The 14,060-nt window shown below is 46.3% G+C and overlaps 3 protein-coding genes across 4 annotated transcripts; all 3 read left to right on the forward strand.

Moving 5' to 3' along the window:
- The first annotated feature begins 533 nt into the window (after positions 1-533).
- Positions 534-4,026, forward strand: LOC101754302 (calmodulin-binding protein 60 A). Of its 2 annotated transcripts, none has more exons than XM_004981170.4 (7): positions 534-820; positions 935-1,010; positions 1,582-1,634; positions 1,727-2,214; positions 2,528-2,688; positions 2,802-3,002; positions 3,111-4,026. In XM_004981170.4, the coding sequence occupies exons 1-7, from the start codon at positions 681-683 to the stop codon at positions 3,690-3,692; spliced, it is 1,701 nt and encodes a 566-aa protein (XP_004981227.1). In that variant the 5' UTR covers positions 534-680; the 3' UTR covers positions 3,693-4,026. The 2 variants fall into 2 exon arrangements, with proteins under 2 accessions (XP_004981227.1, XP_004981226.1); XM_004981169.4 differs by having other exon boundaries at positions 535-820; positions 1,724-2,214.
- Positions 4,027-5,545: 1,519 nt separating this feature from the next.
- LOC101754980 (nucleobase-ascorbate transporter 6) lies at positions 5,546-9,756 on the forward strand. Its single transcript, XM_004981171.4, has 14 exons — positions 5,546-6,103; positions 6,274-6,371; positions 6,497-6,673; positions 6,764-6,864; positions 6,955-7,030; positions 7,107-7,166; positions 7,248-7,432; positions 7,572-7,668; positions 7,812-7,898; positions 8,004-8,062; positions 8,165-8,256; positions 8,456-8,533; positions 8,635-8,795; positions 9,285-9,756. The coding sequence occupies exons 1-14, from the start codon at positions 6,004-6,006 to the stop codon at positions 9,501-9,503; spliced, it is 1,590 nt and encodes a 529-aa protein (XP_004981228.1). The 5' UTR covers positions 5,546-6,003; the 3' UTR covers positions 9,504-9,756.
- A 1,202-nt stretch (positions 9,757-10,958) lies between these two features.
- LOC101755392 (ras-related protein Rab11C) lies at positions 10,959-13,776 on the forward strand. The gene is made up of 3 exons (XM_004981172.4): positions 10,959-11,090; positions 11,227-11,438; positions 12,956-13,776. The coding sequence occupies exons 2-3, from the start codon at positions 11,274-11,276 to the stop codon at positions 13,436-13,438; spliced, it is 648 nt and encodes a 215-aa protein (XP_004981229.1). The 5' UTR covers positions 10,959-11,090; positions 11,227-11,273; the 3' UTR covers positions 13,439-13,776.
- Positions 13,777-14,060: the final 284 nt, after the last annotated feature.

Below are 14,060 nucleotides of genomic sequence, written 5' to 3' on the forward strand. Positions count from 1 at the left end.
GGCTACGATCGAACACTCACTTTCAGATCGCAGTCAAAAGAGAGGAGGATGACAAGCCGTCGCTGCGCCCGTGTCCCGTTAGAAGTGCATCGTGATGCCATCATCTTTCTTAATGGTGCTCCACTTGTCCTATTCTCGATTTTCACTATTAGTCGTCATTACAATGGTGAAAGTTTGATACCATCCGTGCAAGTTGGGGAAGCATAATTGAGCAGGTTTATTTGATCAACTCTTGCAAAGCTGTCCAGGTTCCATGCATCAATTTCGTATTGGTCGATGATTGCAAAGCCTTTTTAGAGATGTTGCAAGTTTATTTTAGTTTGATCAGGTCAGGAATTGTGGCTGAATCTTATAACAGAGCAAAAAACGTATTCGATCGAATCTTTCGTTCAATCCGGCAACCCACTAAGCTCTTAAAGAAAGCCGGCCTGGCCCGACCGGGCCTGGTTTCAGGTGGACCGGTCGTTCTGGACTGCCGATCTGCCCCCCAATGGCCCACTCGCGCATTTAGGTCATTTTTTTTTTCTAGAGAAAGAAGAAAAAAAGATTAGCAAGGAAGCGAATGCGGTGTGGAGCTGCACGCACGGCGCGGGGTTAGGTCAAGCCGCGGTTGCGACGCGGTGGGCGAGCCGAACCAAGCGGCGATTGAGGCGAAGGGGTGGCGAGCGTGGCGGCCGGAGATGTCGCAGAAGAGGCAGCCGGAGGAGAGCGACGGCCCGCGCCGCGGCGGCGGCGGCGGAGAGGCTGGCGGGAGCTCGTCCTCCTCCTCCCTGCCTTACCGCCCCGGCGAGCCGAAGCGCCCGAGGGTCGCCCTCCGCGAGTAAGTTCGCCCTTCCCCCCTCACGGTCTCGATTGGAATCCCCCGGTTTGGATTGTGCCGATTAGTGGGCGTCGCTCTCTGATTCGGGGCTGTGGTGGCTTCCTCTTCCTGCAGTGTGATCACGGAGGTGATGCGGAACACCAGCATTGAGAAGTTCTTCATGGCGATCGAGCCCCTCATCCGGAGAGTGGTGAGACCGCCTTTTATTTCCGTTATTATGTGCTCCCATTTCTCGATTCCGTGGCTTGAAATTTCATAGGGTTTGGATATTTGGTATGATGTGCGCCCTTCAGACTGTATTTCATTTCTATCATTTGGTTGGTTATTTTGACGATCCATAGTACTATCTGTATCTGCTGCTGATTATACCCGCGTATTAGTTATGGGTCATTCAATCAATTGGCTAATTGAGAAGTTGCAAACATGCTTAAATTACTTCAACCGTTCCCAATTCTATGTATTGGAGCCCCTACGATCCTGCAAATTGGTTAATAATTACCATGTTTTTGGTTTTTATGTTACTGCAGCAAATTCTTGTTTAACATCCAAACTACTTCTTGGAGAAGCTATGCTTTTATCTGTATCATATTAATAGCTGTATAGGCAACCCTACAAAATAAAGCTTTGTTCCCTGTTTCTATTTTGTGCCCAGCCATTCCAATTCAGAGATAATTTTACAGGGGACCACAGCCTAGGTTCGCCTTCAACCATGTGTTACTTTAGCAATCTACCGATGGTTTTGATAGTCTGTTCATTTCTAGGTAAAAGAAGAAATCGAGTCAGCATTTGCGAATCATACCTCTATGATGGCAAGGTATGGCGTTTTTTAACACTACTTTGACAACCACCATGATTTGTGTTGGTCTCTGTATCGCTAATGAGTTTTTTTTATTTTTTTATTAGAAGTGTCACGGACACTCTCCCATGTCCATCAAAGAATTTGAAGCTGCAGTTCATGACTAAACTTTCTCTTCCAATATTTACTGGCTCTAAGATTGAAGGAGAGGGCTCCTTAAGTATAACCATTGCTCTAGTCGACACTTTGACGAGACAAGTTGTAGCATCAGGCAAGGAGTCCTTGATGAAGGTTGAGATTGTAGTTCTAGAGGGGGATTTTGAAAGTGGAGAAGATGATGATTGGACAGCTCAAGAATTCAACAATAACATTGTTAAAGAAAGGGAAGGTAAAAGGCCCTTGATTTCTGGAGATGTGTATGTTGGCCTTATTGATGGCATTGGAACAGTAGGGGAACTTTCATTCACAGATAACTCCAGTTGGACACGGAGCAGAAAGTTCAGGCTAGGTGCAAGAACTGAGGATGGTTGTTTCAACGGCATTAGAGTACGGGAAGCAAAAACTGAATCATTTGTGGTTAAGGATCATCGAGGAGAATGTGAGTTTCTGATTTTCTCAAGTTTCAATGCGCAAGCTCTCCTTTTACTTTCTTGCTCCGCTGGACTCATGCTAGGCTTCTGAATGATTTGGTCTAGTGGCATTTAATTTAACAATTGCATGAAAAATATAAAATGAATTTCTTGTTGTCCTCTAGAGTCTAGACTTGGTTGAACAGTATGTTTCCTTAAGTGAAGGATTCTGATATCCCGCTGATCTACCTTCTCTAACTGAATGATGTGACCTACTATTTCTCCATTGCCTTGAATACTTTTAAAATGATATAATTTAATTCAATGTCTCCTCTTGACCAGTGTACAAGAAGCACCACCCACCATTTCTTGATGATGAAGTATGGCGCCTGGAGAAAATTGGCAAGGATGGTGCTTTTCACAAGCGTTTGAATAGGGAGAGCATCTGTACTGTTAAGGATTTTCTCACTTTACTACATCTTGATGGTCCTAGGCTTCGGAAGGTATTGTTCTGGTCTTCATTTGTTCTGCTGCTCTGCATGTTTGTTGCCTATGGGTAGTTGCAGTTCATCAAAGATGTGTACTATTAACCCCGCTCTATGTTCAAATCATGCAGATATTAGGTGGCGGCATGTCAACAAAGATGTGGGAGGCCACCGTGGAGCATGCAGAAACCTGTGTTTTAACTGACAAAGTGCATTACTACTATCCAGACAGTCTAAACAAAGCTGGTGTTGTATTCAATGTAGTTGGAGAAGTAAGAGGGTTAATATCTGATAAATTTGTTTCTGTTGATGATCTTACTGAAAAGGAGAAGGTAATGTTCCATCACTTTCTAAGTTCTTTTGAACAAGTTCACCTGGCTTCCTACACCCCCACCCATTCTGACCTTGACCATCTGTTTTTACATGTTTTCTATTTTCAGGCTGAAGCACGTGTGGCTGTGAAGCAAGCATATGAACACTGGAAGAATGTCTTTACATGTGACAACGGAACGCTTGTGGGAAATCCTTCGCAGCTGTTCAATATGAGATCTCTGTCTTTGCATGAAAATCAATATAACCCGTTTCCCACGCAAGTTTCTACTGATGACTTTGGTTTGAGCCATTCGCCTCTACCATCACCTGACATTTTCTCGATGGAACCATCGAGTTCCTTAGACCCTTGTGTACTGGAGACTGAGGTGGGCAATGAAAATCGATTTCAGTCAGGGGTGCTCCCAGTTGGTGGCCACGAAGTGCCACAAGAGTCTCAAACACTGGATAAGTTCTCCAACTCTTTGGTTTACGAGGACAGCAATCATCCCCCGTTCAGCGATATGTATTATGGCCCTGTAGATCCCAGCATATCCTTTGACACACAGGATCTTGGAGCTGCACTGAAAGGCTTCATTGCAACCATATCGAAGCCTAAGGCTTACAGAGGGTGGAGGACACTGTCTTATGTGCTAGGATGGATTTTCTATACCAAGAGAATTGTAGCAAGGAGAAAGAAATATGGGAAATAAATGTTTGATCGAGGCTGTGTCTTTGCGTAGTTAAATGGTGAAATACAAGTGGAGAGGAGATGATGTACATTAGATTCGTTGGTTGTCTTCTCTTGTTTTGGGTGCAGTTGGTAAGCTCTGCTGGTTTCTTGTGCTGTATATGAGCATTTTATCAGCTAGGGTTCCGATATGAGGCTGTAAATAATCAGATGAAGTTTTGTACAGGGTAAGGGATGCGCATACATGTAATGCACAAGTATTGGTGATGAAAAGCCGGGGTTTCGTTTTTGATGCGACCCGTGTATTCTGTAAAGCATGCTGGATAAATCTGCACTGTGTTGCGTGCTGCTTTTTATTGTAGGAATCCAGTGTTGTGCTGTGCGTGGCATAAAGGTATCTTGAGTTGAGATGCTACTCTAGGGTCATATCCCATCCTAGGGCAGAGGTGGTAAAAAGTTCATTTTTCACTCCTAGGGCAGAGCTTTCCCATCAAGAGGCATATTCTTATTCCCATTGTTCTAGTTTTATTGGGGCCTTTGTTTTGTTTGAGTAGATATGAACTTCCAAAAATTGAGTAAAAAGGAAAAAGTAAAAGTCAAGTGAACATCAAGGCCCCTAACTATAAGCCGTACAAAGCACTCCTGCCCTTAATGAAGGAGAAGGCGTCGATTAGAGGCCCAGAGAGACGTTGGGAAACGAAAGCATTAGTAAAGTACTACAGCATAGTATTGTATATAACCCTGATGATGCTCTCCCATCATCACCGAAAGATGCAAGAAAACTCGAGAAAGACAGAGGTTTGGTTTGGGCATTTGCAGGAGGAGCCAACGTCTTTATTCTCTGATGCACCCCCTGCCAGCCCCTGCGCCCGCCCAAGCACTAACAACATGGCCGTGTGTGGTTTGTGTCAGGATCAAGATCAAAACAGCGCACAAGCTTATTACCTGCCCACAACCTCGTTTAAATTTACTACGTTTACATGTATATAAACATTTTTTGAAAGATTCATGTATATAAATATGATATCTGTGTCGGTCGGTCGATTGATTCCTTGCTGCTGAGATGGATGAATGAAATGGTGAATGGATCGTCCCCACCCCCAGGAATAAACAAGAGGGAGGGACATGGGGGAGGTTCCCAAGATCCTTTCCTTGCAACTTTCGCCTTGCTTTCGCGACCTGCTCGAGCCCATGTGGGGATCACTCGTTCCCTGGGTCCTCCGAATCGAGTGTCCAGGTCTCCGTGTGGGGTCCCTAAACCCTTAACCGTAACGTAATAATCTCTTCGCCTGGAAAAAATGGCCGTCTAGAACAACCATCAGTAAGGACACGTTCATCATGCCAATGGATCGTATGCCATCCGTAGTTCGTAGATGGCCACATGCTCATGACGAGAGCATCCATCGATGGCGTCCAGCGTGGTGCTCCCGTTTGCTCACCGGACCTCAGAGCCTCCCCCTCCCTCTCCGTTCGCCCCGGCGGTTCGGAGCAATCGAGTCCCGCGAGGACACCTGCGCGCAGCGAGCATGATGGTGTTGGCTAAAACAGCGTCCCCTCACCGCGCCGCCCGCAACAAACAAACCAACGGCCGCCCGGGTCCCAGCCACGCCGCCCGGCCTCTCAAACGGTCAAACTGGCGTGCGCGAGAGGCCCGTGTCTTTGAACGTACGCGCACGGAGCAGAGGACGCTCGGAGCCAGCCAAAGGACCCGGGGTGGAATGAATGATGGCCTGGCCGCAGTAACTCTCGGCAACCACCGCGCTGCGCGTAGTACGACAGCCCCCGGCGGCAGGGGATGCGGCCGTGCGTGCACAGAGGGGGAGCTGGTGAGGATCACATGGAGGGAGCCAGGCCAAAGAGCGTGCCCCCGAGTGGAGTGGAGCCGTGGAGGAGAGCCAGTTTGTCTGGCGCGGTGCGTGCGAGCACCTCTTCTTGCCCGGTCACAGAGGCGAGAGAGGGGCGGCCGTCGGTGAGCCGGCGCTGCGTGCCCGGGAATACTTTACTCGGGTGCCGCTCGATGCGCGTGGCAGCGGCCGCGTGAGTCACCGCTGCTCTGCGAGGCCGCGACCTCTGTTCCCTGCCGCGTTGGTGCGCTGCCTCTGCCTCCCCACCCACGACGCACCGCACCGCACCGACCGCTTCAAATCGCGCGTCGCCACCAGGCGCCCGGCACCTCACTCCTCACTTCCCACTCCTCTTCACTTCACTCCTCGACTCCTCGCCTCGCTGCAGCTCGCTGCTGTCTCGCTAGCTCCCAGGAGAAGAGAGACAGAGACAGAGACGCAGGGAGACGGGAGAGGAAGCAACGAGCCAACGAACAAAGAGCTCCTGAGATGGCGGCGCCGGCGCCGAAGCAGGAGGAGCTGCAGCCGCACGCCGTCAGGGACCAGCTCCCCGCCGTATCCTACTGCCTCACCAGCCCGCCGCCATGGCGTACGTCCTCTTTCTCTCCGCTCCTCCCACGCTAATCCCCTCGTTCACATTGCTCTGGTCCTGTACCCTACCGCCGCCGCCGCCGGCTTCGCGCATTGCTCTTGGATCTCTGTCTCGGACGAGACTGACGCGTGACGCCGGCCTCCTCCGGGTTCCTGTTTGCAATGCAGCGGAGGCCATCCTCCTCGGGTTCCAGCACTACCTCGTCATGCTCGGCACCACCGTCATCATCCCCACCGCGCTCGTCCCCCAGATGGGCGGCGGCAATGTACGTTCCCGACTCCTCTCTCGCTATCCTTTTCTCTTTCTCTTTCTCTTTCTCTCCTCACCGCCACGGCTGCCGCGCCGGAGCCTGACAAGAAAGCTCGCTTTTCCCCCCCTTTTCTCGGGCAGGAGGAGAAGGCGCGGGTCATCCAGACGCTGCTGTTCGTCGCCGGGATCAACACGCTGATCCAGAGCTTCCTCGGCACGCGCCTCCCCGCCGTCATCGGGGGCTCCTACACCTTCGTCGCGCCCACCATCTCCATCATCCTCGCCGGCCGCTACAGCGGCATTACCGATCCCCACGAGGTAACCTCGCCTTCCTCTTCCTCCCCGGCCCACCGAGCCTTTCATCGTTTCAATAGACTTTGGTTTAATCTGGTGGACCTGTGGCTGCAGAAATTCCTGCGCATCATGCGGGGGACGCAGGGAGCGCTCATTGTGGCCTCCACCCTCCAAATCATCATGGGCTTCAGCGGCCTTTGGCGCATTGTCGTCAGGTTGGTTTCAGGTCCCAGTGTCGGGATGAATTCATCAGTGTACCTTGTCTCATCCCATCTGTGCTAACTCCTGTTCCTTCGATCTTGCAGGCTGCTGAGCCCGCTATCTGCTGCTCCCCTGGTCGCGCTTGTCGGATTTGGGCTCTATGAACTGGGATTTCCAAGCGTAAGTCTTTATACATGTACGTTAGACCTGCATGAATGTAACAACAGTGAGATAGTAACATGAATTTGCCCTGCAGGTTGCCAAGTGTGTTGAGATTGGTCTTCCTCAGATTTTACTGCTTGTGGCTCTTTCTCAGGTATGATGCATCAGGATGGCTGCTGTGTGATTTTAACCGTCATCCTTGAGAACGATGTGTGATCTTGGTTTTCTCTTGCAGTACATACCGCATCTGGTCCCGTTACTGGGTACTGCCTTTGAGAGGTTTGCTGTCGTAATGTCCATTGCCGTTGTGTGGCTTTACGCCTTCTTCCTGACAGTTGGTGGCGCGTATAAGAATGCTGCTCCCAAAACCCAATTCCATTGCCGTACTGATCGATCTGGGCTTGTTGGGGGCGCTCCATGGTAATAGCATGCATCCTTTTGCATGTTCCTTCACTACTTAAGAGAGCTTTATATGTTTGCATACATATTCTGAATGCTACATCCTGCAAAGAGCCTGCTTCGCCGCTAGATTGATAGATTATTCATCTACAAATTGCAGGATAAGTGTACCTTATCCATTTCAGTGGGGAGCACCAACCTTTGATGCCGGTGAAGCTTTTGCTATGATGGCAGCTTCCTTTGTTGCTCTTGTGGAGGTATATTATTCAGATGAACCCATGATTTTTTTTGAAGGAAGAACCCATGATATTTATTAGAACCCATGATATTTATTTACAGCTTTCTCATCCTAGATAGTGCTGCATATCATCAAGTTAATACTCCTTACTGCATGATGCAGTCTACTGGTGCATTCATTGCTGTTTCACGGTATGCCAGTGCAACTCCATGCCCTCCTTCTGTCATGAGTCGTGGCATTGGTTGGCAGGTACCATCTAAATTTCTCTATTTGCAGTTAGTGTATCTGAAAATTTGAACGACATGTGAGCATCTAACTGTCTTATCTAATTAATTTGTCTATCTGTCATTCCAGGGGGTTGGCATTTTGTTGGGTGGCTTATTTGGAACAGCTAATGGATCCTCTGTATCTGTGTGAGTAGATTCTAGATGACTGCTACAACTAGTTTTTATAGTGTGATGATGTGATCTGAATTCTACTCAGTATTGATCTGAGTTTGCATTGTTCTGAAACAGTGAAAATGCTGGGTTGCTCGCTTTGACACGCGTTGGTAGCAGACGTGTTGTGCAGATTTCTGCTGGATTTATGATATTCTTCTCCATTCTTGGTAAGCCTCTGCTTTTATGTGAATTATGTATTCAAATTCTGGCCATAATACTGTGTTAAGTACCTAGCTTAAAGCCTGGAACTGTTTAAGTTTGTTACCTGGACAAATACAATCGAGCAGAGCAATCCATACTATGCCCCTGCACTCCTGACAACAATCAACTGTATCTAATGGTAGTGATTTTGTGCTGCCTTTGTAGGGAAATTTGGAGCTGTTTTTGCATCAATTCCTGGCCCAATTATTGCAGCTATATATTGTCTTCTCTTCGCATATGTTGGTATGTAGCACGAAGCCACAAAGTAAATTGTAAACATCGTATATTTTTTATATCAACTGGTTGAATAATGATAGAAGCAATGCGTTCTGCTGTACAAACAGGTATGGCAGGTGTTGGGTTCCTTCAGTTCTGCAACCTGAATAGCTTCCGGACAAAGTTCATCCTGGGCTTCTCTTTGTTTATGGGTTTGTCGGTGCCACAGTATTTCAACGAATACACTTCTGTCGCAGGCTTTGGTCCAGTACACACACATGCCAGATGGGTAAGATCAAGCTCGAATCAAATTTTGGTTTTCTTACAATAAGAGCAACAAGCTGACAGCTTGACAGATAGTTCTATCCTTATAGATCTACCAAATGCACATTCATGCCGCCTTGCACTGTGAAGTTTGATATTATTTCATGGTGGTTTACAGACATCATGCTCCTTTGATGTTGTAGCCTGGTGCTATATTTGATTTTTGTGTATAATAGTTAATAACCAAACATCACATGTCAAAGCAAGTGTTCTGAGTATTGCCTTCTACTCCCTCCGTCCCAAATCACTATTCGTTTTGGCTTTGAATTTTCTAGATACATAGCTTTTGTTACGTATCTAGACATACATACATTTAGATCCATATCAAAAATTTTGTATCTAGAAAAGCCAAAACGAAAAGTAATTTGGGACGGGGAGGGAGTAGTAGTTTTAGTGCTTTGATACACTGAAGAGCTGCAACCTAACTGCTGTTTTCTCTTCTGCTCATGTCCAGTTCAATGATATGATCAACGTGGTATTCTCCTCCAAAGCATTCGTCGGAGGCGCTGTAGCATATTTTCTGGACAACACCCTGCACAGGCGTGACGGCACCGTGAGGAAGGACCGGGGGCACCATTTCTGGGACAGGTTCAGGTCGTTCAAGACAGACCCGCGCAGCGAGGAGTTCTACTCCCTACCATTCAACCTCAACAAGTTCTTCCCATCCTTCTGATCCGCAGCCGGTAACAGAAAACGGGAAAAAAAATTGTACGGTTAGGTCGTTGACGAAGTGATTTTGGCGATGCCACGCCCACGCTGTTGTCTCTCCTATATTCTAATGTACCTCCTGAGTTCTGAATCTTGTAGAGCTCAGCTTAACTATGGACGGGATGGAGGAATGGCTCGGTATTTTTGGATGTAAATTGGGTTGGATTCCCGGTTATGTCAATAAACTGAAAATGCCTAACTTCTTTCTACCTCATCAATCGTTCTGCTACATGTATGTTGGTAGGGGATGTTTGATACTAGATGCTAAACCTTAGCAGTGTCACATCGAATATTCGGATGCTAATCAGGAGGACTAAACATGAGTTAATTATAAAACTAATTGCAGAACCACGGGGCTAATTCGCGAGACGAATCTATTAAACCTAATTAATACATTATTAGCAAATGGTTATTGTAGCAACACATTGTCAAATCATGGACTAATTAGGCTTAATAGATTCGTCTCGCGAATTAGACTCCATTTGTGCAATTAGTTTTGTAATTAGCCTATATTTAATACTTCTAATTAGTATCAAACATCTAATGTGACAAGTGTTAAACTTTAGCTGGTGGTATCCAAACACCCTCTCAGTGATGCTCTTACTGCACGGGAAATTTTATCTTCCTTGAGAGTTCAGAGGAATCAGGTAGGCGACAAGCTGAACACATGAGGATGGTCTGAACTCTTGAGCTGAATGCACAGTTGCAGGCCATGCTGGAGTGATGGGGTGCTGCCATTTGCAGATTTCAGATGATTTCTGCAGCTCATTGGTGTCGGCCTTCAGGTCGTCAGAGCCGATTGCGCGTCCCTGCTGGAAACAAAAGACGGCGCGGTATGAACTCACACGGCCACATACCACGGTCATGGTCAAATCCAACAGCGTGAATCTACCCTGAACTGTTGATGTGAGGTAGCTGTACAACTAGAAAGCCAGACCATTTCAAAGTTCAAACTATTAATATTTTTTAAAAAAACATTGTGAGTGGCACATGATTTTGAGTCGCATGCACGACCTCGTCATCAAGTACCAACCGCTAGCATGCAAATCTTTTCATTTTAAAAAAATAGTACAAGTACAGAGTACTAACGTGCAAACATGTGGGAATTGTTTTTTTTTCGCCTCTTTTTACAGATTACGAAATCGTAAAATAGCCGCCGACGCTAAACGTGATTGATGTTTACACGAGAACATTTTTTTATTTTACTCCATTTGACGCGTCAAAAACACTGAACCCGAGAGATCTGTCGCGCTCTAAAATCCAAACTAAATTCAAATTCTCTGATGGTTCGTTCCTCTGCTGTACTCTGATTTCTTTTCTGACAACAATATTATTCATTAATTATTTTTTTACTTTTAGACCCCCTAATGATTGAGTAATTATTAATTAACTACTATTTCGATCCCCTCCCTACCGCGCGTTTACGCCCACGTCCTCTGCCCGTTTCCTTTCGGTTTCCTCCACCATCTCTCTCACATCATCGTCGCCACCTCCATTCGGGTCTCCGTTCCCTTCGGCCTCCGATCCCTCCACGAGTCCATCCGAATCCGAGGTAGGCACGCACGCGCAATTCGCCGCGGCTCTCCCCTCCATTACGCGATCCGATCGATCCGCGCGGCGGCGCGTCGCGTCGCGGTTCCTTCGCTCTCTTATTCGGTGGATCTCGGTGGCGCGCGTGGCTCCTGCAGGATCCGCGGCGGCGGCGGGCGGGCGGGCGGGCGGTGGTCGGCCGGCGATGGCGCACCGGGTGGACAACGAGTACGACTACCTATTCAAGATCGTGCTCATCGGCGACTCTGGCGTCGGCAAGTCCAACATCCTCTCACGGTTCACCCGCAATGAGTTCTGCCTCGAGTCCAAGTCCACCATCGGCGTCGAGTTCGCCACTCGCACCCTCCAGGTAAACCCACTCCCTCCCTGCCCTTGAATCTCGGGACGTGAACGCGAGAGATTTATTGCATTCGATGCGTTCTGGATGCGTTCTGGTCAGAGACGATTGTTTCGGCTTGGGGCTACGGAGACAGAAATTTGGGATAGCTAAATCACTGCGGCTGATGGGTCTATTATAATGATTTGGAGGATGTGGTGCGCTATGCACAGCAAGAGTATCAGCATGTATCAGATCTGTGAAGTTTCTTGTGTTGTTATGAATGATTGTAAATGATAGGTACAAATCAACTTTGTATGGATAATATTTATGCATGCAGAGAAGAAAACCATGAATTATGGTTGGGGGTATATATAGGACTATTTAAATTTTGAAGTCTAGACTAGAGCAGGCGTGTTGCCATGCAGTAAGCAGTATTTGCAGCTTTTCCCTAGTTTTGGTTCTTATTGCAGTTTAAGCTCTAACTGAATGGTCGAATAAGCAGTGAAGCACTTTACATAAAGACTCGCCTGTGGGATTTTCTGTCCTCAGCAAGTAATCTAGTACTGCTGCTCTTTAATGAATATTTTGTCTACACCAATGATTTTGAGTCCACACTTGCAACAGTTAAACTAATTACCACCGTAAAAAAAAGTTGGTTGTATTGAGTTGCATGCACATTGTTGATGTGTCCTTCAGTTTGGAGGTTTCTCAGCTTGTCTGTCTAAACTCCATCCAAATACGCATAATTTGCTGTTGTGCTTGTCAGTTTTGTCTGTGGCTTCAATATCTATTGTTGTTCCCCACTTTTTATTTGGTTGTTTTGTCTCATTATCCAATAACAAGCTGGAGCATAGACTCATTTGCTGGTTGTCTTCTACTGTTTTAAGCTATAATGCTATGTTATTTTAAATTCCTGTATTCTAGTTTACTGACATGATTTTATTCCAACTGGAGAAAATGTTGATATACTGGTGGTTTAATAGTTCTGCCATATGTTGTTTTCGAGTTCACTGATACATTGCCTGGTGTATTTACAAAGCATGCACAATATTGTGTTTATTATCGTTGCTTGCAAATCAATTATGAAACTATCACTTTTGCCAGTGGTAGCAAACTGGTTTGTTCAGACTGGTATGAAAATGAGCAATTGCTCAGAGCATACATGTGTATGTATCTGTATCTTGGCCAGGAATATTTCAGAACAAGGAACTGCCTGGCGAATGGATATCATGACTTCATGAGTTAATGATTGTGCTGGTACCATGTACTCGATTTGTCCTTGCATGTCAAAGGTGGTCTGTTTTTGTCAAGACAAGTTCTTTGATTAATTTAGTACGTATAAGAAATTTGGGTGCTGTTTGACTGTACCATCTTGGCTTTATATTCTATTGTACTGAAAAACCTTGCAATGTTTTGTTGGCAATAAATGATCGTCACTTTTGCTTATTTTTCCGCTTCATTGTATAGGTATTTCCACTGTTCTCTTTCGGCAAGCAATTTAAAATTAAGTTTTTCTAACACTGTCACTGTGTTACTTGTTCTAACAGATAGAAGGGAAGACCATCAAAGCTCAGATATGGGATACTGCTGGGCAAGAGAGGTACCGTGCGATCACTAGTGCTTACTACAGAGGAGCTGTGGGTGCACTTTTAGTCTACGACATCACAAAGAAGCAGACATTTGAAAACATTCAGAGGTGGCTTCGTGAGCTCCGTGATCATGCAGACTCCAACATTGTGATCATGATGGTTGGTAACAAATCGGACCTGAACCACCTGAGATCGGTTCCAGAGGAAGATGGTCAGGCATTAGCGGAGAAAGAAGGCCTACACTTCCTGGAGACATCAGCACTTGAAGCCCTGAATGTTGAGAAGGCATTTCAGACTATCCTCACTGATATTCATCAAATCATAAGCAAGAAAGCACTTGCTGCACAGGAGGCAGCAGGCAGTGGACCTCCAGGTCAAGGAACCACCATCAATGTTGCTGATTCGTCTACCAACACGAAGAAAGGATGCTGTTCTTCCTAGGAGCAAACAAAGATATGTTGATGATGCAAAAGGAAAGTATTATGGATCTTACAACACTCTAGGTGTTATGTAGGTTGCTTTGACTCCTTTTGGCCTGTAACTCTGGTGGGGTTGTAATCACAATTCATACTTGTGCAAAGAAATTCCAATCTCAGGTAGATATGATGTGTAGTTCCGAAATTTTGGTAGAGACTGGTGTTTGGCAGACTTCCTTTGAGAGTGTGTTTTCTTTCAGTGTTCTATCCTAATATAGTCTTTCTACTGAAAAACAAAATCAGGTATTTCTTGTATTTCTACATGAGCTTGTGGTGTTATCCGACATTTTGGTTTCTGTGCTAGAACATCGATCCATGTTCCAAACTACACAGCTCATGTGTTCTCCATGGTTTTGGCCATTGTGTTGGTTCATTCACTTGTTGCCTAGACTACGTGTGATCCCCTCCAATATCATGCGTACCATACTTCAGTTTTGTTTTCGTTATGCATCATGATCTGTCTCTGTTATTCATAGTTATTCCATTCAGACAGAATCAGTTCTAACCTATCTACTTTAGCATAATCCTCTTTTCAGTTGCACTGTAAAGCTCCATCTTCGCTGTCAGTAGTGAGCGACAATGCATAA

Source organism: Setaria italica, chromosome IX (assembly GCF_000263155.2).
Source record: "Setaria italica strain Yugu1 chromosome IX, Setaria_italica_v2.0, whole genome shotgun sequence".
In the NCBI taxonomy this organism is placed as follows: Eukaryota; Viridiplantae; Streptophyta; class Magnoliopsida; order Poales; family Poaceae; genus Setaria; species Setaria italica.